The sequence below is a fragment of the Cimex lectularius genome, unplaced genomic scaffold (assembly GCF_000648675.2).
Source record: "Cimex lectularius strain Harlan isolate CLEC.00 unplaced genomic scaffold, Clec_2.1 scaffold15, whole genome shotgun sequence".
NCBI lineage: Eukaryota > Metazoa > Arthropoda > Insecta > Hemiptera > Cimicidae > Cimex > Cimex lectularius.
The window spans coordinates 3,230,971-3,237,857 of record NW_019392667.1 but is presented as its reverse complement, the minus strand read 5'-3'; the positions used below and the strand labels follow the sequence as shown (position 1 = coordinate 3,237,857).

The 6,887-nt window shown below is 39.8% G+C and overlaps 1 protein-coding gene across 1 annotated transcript; it reads left to right on the top strand.

Annotated features, from left to right (window-relative positions):
* The first annotated feature begins 4,967 nt into the window (after positions 1-4,967).
* LOC106673495 (probable cytochrome P450 6d5) lies at positions 4,968-6,779 on the top strand. Its single transcript, XM_024225158.1, has 4 exons — positions 4,968-5,855; positions 5,950-6,171; positions 6,223-6,456; positions 6,516-6,779. Exons 1-4 carry the CDS (start codon positions 5,012-5,014, stop codon positions 6,707-6,709), a joined length of 1,494 nt encoding a protein of 497 aa, XP_024080926.1. The 5' UTR covers positions 4,968-5,011; the 3' UTR covers positions 6,710-6,779.
* Positions 6,780-6,887: the final 108 nt, after the last annotated feature.

Sequence of the window (6,887 nt, the reverse complement as noted above, 5' to 3'; positions counted from 1 at the left end):
AATGTTTGCAGATATTTTCTTAGAGGGAGTGAGTACGAGTTGAACGGCGTTTATCACTATTAAAAATACACATTTCCCCTTTATAGCTAATTAAGCTTTCTAAATTAATACACGAAAACTTGATATCTGAATTTTCATATTGTTCGTTTAAACTTATTATTTATATTTCATCATCAATACGGATGTATTTAATTTATTTTCACTATACTTAAGCGCCGATTAGAATAAAACTGAACTGTGCAGAAAACGCTGGGGGTAGGCAATAGCCATAGCAGCTACCGGCCATCATCTTAAAATTAATTTTTATTTGGCTCTTACTCTCGAATTAATATAAATTAATTAAAAGCTTGATGGGAATGAGATAAAATTGCATATAGTTGAAGAGGGTTAGACTCAGAGGAATGATAGGACTATTAACCGGACACTGGCATCTGAGAAAACATCTACCCAACTTGGGGATATACAGCAATGATCCCATCTGCAGATTATTCAATGAGGAGTAGGAAACAGCCACCCATAGTCATCTTCGAATACAAAGCAACGGCTCTATGGAGATTATAATTTACTGACAAAGGTCGTCGTACCTATCAGCCTTCTATAAGTGACAGACTAAAACGTAAATATGTCGTAACCGACCACTATATGACCCAAAGGTTCACGGGGCATGGTGATTTTGAGACGTATTTGTGTGAATTCGGCACATGGAACACGGCGGAGTGCCCTCTGTGCTCTAATGGTTCTGAAGAGACACCGGACCACACTTTTACGGAGTGCCCGGCTCATTCAGTTTCAAGAAGATGGTTAAGGGACCGTGCTCCATAGAGTGTGACGTCCGAGCCATATCCAGTGCGATAATGTCAAAGAAAGGATTTCCGGCCACTAAACGCTTTGTGTATCAGGTGATAACAAAAGGATGGCCAAAACTACCCAACATAATAGTGTCAGTGTAACTGTTCGTGTGTAAGTGTAAGTGTTAATCTAAATGTCAGTGCAGTCAAAACCAATGAAGAATATATTAGCGATATATTAGATTTAATTGTATATATAAACAAATTGTAAATATATATGTACTTTATTGTATATATAGTAGTGGTATGTACGAGGGTGCCCACTCTCTTTCTCTCCTGGGCGGGGTTCAGTGTACGCAGGGGCACCCCGTCATTAACACGTAAGATAATTGTAAGGTACAACCCTGACGTCGTATCCCGACCAGGCACCTCCCCTTGGTCCATCCTGGGCATGGCTGCAGCCGTGGCTAACGCCTAGTGTCATGAGGGTTGGGCCTTCAGGGGTATATGGTTGCACGACCATCCTGTGTAAGTCCGGAAACGGACTTAGACCTTTGAAGGCTCAATGGAGGTTTTACCTAGCATACAGAAAAAACCTAGGGAATGAAATTGTAACAGCGACAGTCCATGGCTGTATACTTCTGAGAAGAAGGATTGAGTATTGCACTGAACTAAGGACGAAGAAAGTACAACCAGAAGGCTGCAGTGCCTGGGGAGCACAAATCACGCTTACTTGTAACCTCATCACCATCACCACCATCACTACCAGGCCTTCTTTTGGCACTTCCAGTGACTCGGAATCGGGCTAAAGCCCGGGGGCCCACGCTCTGACAAAAGCCAACTGCCTCTGCGATATCCACTTCCACGAGACCTCAATTCATTTTTACAATAATATTGCCAACTTCTGGAAAAACAGACCAGCAAGGATGCGAATTTTAAAATGACCAAAAACGGCCAAACTACTAGTAGTTTTTAATTAGTTTTTATGTGAGGACACTAGATATTAGTAATATAAAATTTACCTTATTTAGATTTATTTTGATTCTCTATTGGAAGAGTTTGCTAATGAAAAGCTGGACAATTTTGATGGTTTACCAAATCGCTCGGATTCCAGTTGAATACAGTATACTAAAAGATTGATGTTTTCCCCTAGAGTAGCTAGTAAATAAAAAATTTAGCACTATTGAGTATTTAAACATTTACTATAGTAAAAAGCAGCAAAAAAGGTTAAAGTGGATTTTTTTAAAATAAAAGAACAAATATTTTAATTTTTTTATTGCAACATGCTATTGGGCCTGTTATAAGGATTTTCTTTAAAAACTTTAAAATGAAATGTTAGAGATAATATTATTATTAATAGAAATTTATTTATTTTTACGAGGGTTCGCAACAGCAGAGGGTATAACCCTCGGGGTGCTGGTGTTTTTGAAAAAAAGGCCATTTGTGAGTATATCGGGCCGCTGGATTCGAACCCGGGACCTTTACATTACAGAGGCCGTGTCAACGCCTAAACCTTTGCAGCCACCGACGCCCCTCAATGAAAATGTATTAATTGATATATTACCCAAATTTAATGTTTTAGTAGGAAAACCTATACCTACCTACATCCCTAACCTTCCCTATGAAATTAAAAAATACTTATAGAAAGTTTTAAATTAACTGTATCTCCAAATATATGGTCGTATGAATATGTAAATCTCTTAAAAGTCGAGCATATAAATGTACTGGTTTATAATTTTAGAAGTGTCATCACATAGGGAAAAAATAGAGGATTGGATTATATAGGACCGGACTATTTTCGACCTGTGCACCGCGACCAGTATTGGTATATTGTGCATCTCCATTTTTTTAAATCTAGAGTTCCTCGTTAAGTTTGAGGCTTTTTACCAGAGCCCAAAGCTTTTTCAAGGGCTATCGTGTGTATCCTTCAGCCTAGATAGGCCTCCGCACGAACAGAGCGTAGGGTCAATAGGGAACGTCTTCCGCTATTTCTTTTTCTTCATGGCAATATGTGCATAGGGTTAGTTTTGGCGGCCCAAGTTTGTCCATATGCCTCCGGAGACAGCGGTATCCTGCCAGGTGTCGTACCATCATTACACTCCTAACACCTCACCAGATCCCAAGGTCTTGTGAAGTTCTCTGCTGTGTATTCTTCAGGTCTTGGATTTTCTTCTACCAGGAGTATGAATCTCAGCCTACATAGGCCTTTGCACCATCAGAGGTCATGTTCCGATGTTTCTACTTCCTGGCAATATCTGCACAGGCTTGTTTCTGCCGTGACTATACACATGCCTCCGGACTGTGTATTGCCTAGTCAGCAGTCCAACTACTATTCTAGACCTAGCACGTCCTAGATTTAATAGTTTTGGCGTTAGTTTCTGCGATCTTCCTTTAATAACGCGAACATATTTATACACTAATGTATACGCGTTTTTGGCAGTTTGGTAAGCGAAAAATAGCTTCAGAGCCGAAGGTGTCCTCATCGAACATTACTTGGCCAATTTATCGGCCTCTTCGTTGCCCCTCTTCCCTAATGCCCTGGCACCTAAACAAGGTTAATTTTATTATTATCTCCAATACCTGACAGGGCTGCAATGCAGACCCAAACGAGAAAATGGCAAAAAGAGGGAAAATTCGAACGGTTGTAGGTTGAGATGGAGAGTAGGTGCCCGAGAGGGCGTCACGATAGCTCAAGTGGTAGAGCAGCGGCGTATTTAGCCGAAGGTCGTAGGTTCGAATCCCGCTCGTGACATTGACTTTTTTATCTCAACCAAGACCTTACATAAAAAGAATAATTATTTATATTGCTTAATCCGAAAAACAATGGAATGGCGAAACTGGTCGTTTACTAATATTACAGGGTAGTGCCATATAAAATATAATAAAAACTCTCCCTTTATGAACCATTTTTAAACGAAGGGCCCATAAAATCGATAAAAGTAACAATAATTACCTTCGAAGTTCCAAATTTTAATAAATTGCCCGTGGTCGGGGGTCTCCCTCAAGAACTGTGAAAACGTGGGCGTGGTAGATTTTATTCTAAATTGTTATTTTAGTTCTAAAAATTGGGTAACATCGAATAGGTTGTTTCGAAGGAAGTAAGGAACTATCATTAAATTTTCAATTATTAAGAATAAACGTACACTTGTTTTTTTTCCTGTTCCCATGCTTTGCCTACCCTCAGAGGCATATTACATGCAGTAATAAAACAATGGGTTTGATCAAACAAACAGTAATATTCTACGCTGCATTGTGTATTATGTTTTATTGGATTGACTATAACTATAATTTTGTTTCTTTTTTGCGATTTATGAGCTCTTGAACATTTCACCGAATTTTTTTGTTTTTTCGTGGACTTGAAAGCCGCATTTGATAGAGCAGATCGTAGTGGACTTTTGTTCAAAATTAGTAACTACTTCTCTTCCAATATTTTGAAAATCATAAAATCCCTTTTCTCACAGACAGCATCAGAGGTCCGAGGGGGTGAAGATTTATTCAATTTTTTTTAGGTTAATTGTGGTGTTAGGCAGGGTTGTCTACTCAGTCCAGTTCTGTTCGCTCTCTTTCTTGATGATTTCCCCTCGACTCTCGAATATGGAGTCCGAATAGGCAACGTGAGCATAAAAATAGCATATTAACAACGACCTAAGGCAGACGGATTGTGATCCATGCCTGTACTTTGCTAATAATCATTGTTATATTCTTAGAAATAAAAAGCATAAATTTGTTTTTTAAAATCACAGAATGGGGCTAGAAAGGATATGATGTCCCTCCCAGACGAACCTTTCCAAGTTCAATACTGAATTAAGTACTAAGCATGTGTATTCAATTTTTACGTTTTCCTTATGGCAATTTTTAAAATTATTAAGCAATTTTCTAGCATTTTTTAATTTAATGTTTACATTACCTACCTTCTTTTCGGTTTTCGTAGTTGGTTCCTGTCAATCGATTAATTTGTAGGATTTCTTAATTTGTAGGTAATCTTAAAATTGCAATCAGATAGTTTCCTATTAATTTGTAAATAAGCGGATTATTTGATTGTTTTAATGTTGGCTAAACGCAATTGATTGCTTTATATCGGATTAATATAAATTAATTGACGGTTGGTTAGGAATGAGATAAAATTGTATACACGCATTTTTAGAATGGTGGGGACTGCGGAGAAATCCTTTATATGAACACGTCCCGAGGACACAGAGCCAGTTGTGAGAGTTCTTCTAGAGATGTTGATTAGCGTGGCGTTGTTCGTTGTTTTAATCTCGATCGGTTGGTTCTGGTATAAATGGAAATTTTCTTATTGGAGTCGACAGGGCGTGAAAGAATGGCCGGCGAAATCGATTTTCGGAAACTTCGGCGATGTGATCTCGATGAAAGCGAACGAAGCGGACGTCGCAGACGAATGCTACAAGCAATTGGGCGATGTCAAATTCGGCGGTTATTACTTCCTCTGGAAGCCACTTCTCATGATCAAAGACCCAGAGTTAGTCAAAAACATAACGATTAAAGATTTCGAACATTTCTCCGACCACTCGCCCTTCCTCGATAGTACAAAGGGCACAGACATAGTGGTGCATTCGATTTTTTTCATGAAGTCGGAGGAATGGAAGAAGCGGAGATCCGTGTTGACACATCTTTTCACTCCTAAACGTCTTAAAACCATCCATACCATGACGGGGCCAATTATGGACAGCTTTTTTCCCAAGTTTGACCAATGCGCGAAGGATGATCTGGACATCGACATGGACCCGATGCTGACCGACCTGACGATGAACGTGATCACGAAAACTTTCATCGGGATCGACGTGAAGGACCAGTCTGTTTTCCTCAAAGCGACACACATGTTCTCGTATCCGGACACGTCGAGCTTGCTCAAGTCCTTCCTTTACACCCTTCACCCGGAGATACACAAGGCTCTCGGGCTCACCACACTCAACAAGGGGATATACGCGCTATTTTCTGAACTCGTCGAAAGGGTCGTCAGACTGAGAAAAGAACAGAACATCGTTTCCAACGATTTATTTGATTTTTTAATCAAATGTCAAAATGGAGAGATCAAAGGTTATGAAGGTAAATAGATAATTAAGTCTTTCGGCATATGCTATAGTAATTAAAGGGGGATTGCTTACGGCATTTTTATATTGGAAAATATTGTCTTTACCAGATATTTCTATGGACGAAATGATTGGCCACACGTTCACGTTCTTTTTCGCTGGACACGACCCGACAGCACTGACGGGAGCCTTGACGCTCTTCGAACTCTCAAGGAACCCAGAAATCCAGAAGAAGCTCAGGAGCGAAATAAAAAATGCGGTTGAAGAACGGAAGGACGGCCTCAGCTACGAAACCATCAACTCTATACCTTATTTGTCCAATGTCATTCAAGGTAATTTAGTTTTAAACTACAAATCTCCTCAATACTGATAAAATATTGCAGAAACGACCAGGATGTATCCCGTTCTGGGAGCCGTAAAGAGGGTCTGCACCAAGCCGTACACGATCGGCGATTTTCATGTGCCCGTTGGGATGGAAGTCGTTTTTCCGGTCCGGTCACTACACTACGACCCGCGGTACTTCGAGGATCCGCATTGCTTCAACCCGGATAGGTTCGCCGAAGGGAAGTCTCCCGAGGTGTTCATGCCGTTCGGGAAAGGCCCTAGGATTTGCATCGGTACGCCATTTGATCAATGTAATTATTTGCTTTATCGAAAATATTTTTTTCTTCCTTAGGCATGAAGGTTGCAGAGGACGAAATGAAACATTTGCTCGCCCGGCTGGTACTCGATTACGACATTCTGCCTAGCCGAAAAAACCAGCTGCCATTCAAATTCGAACCAACTCTAGTTGTTACCGTTAGACCTGTTGGTGGAATTTGGGTGAAACTCACAGCAAGAGCTGATAATTACAAAAGTATTCGGGCTTAAATTTTCGAAAAATGTCACACAATATTATTTTTAAATGAATAAATTGATGTATTTCTTAAGTAACTTCGAACTATACTATTTTTAATCACTCGCACTTTTTTTTCAACATTGGATTAATTCAAAGATGTTTTGTTGAGGCCTTTGAGGTTATGAACAAGTACCTTCTTCAACGATTGGC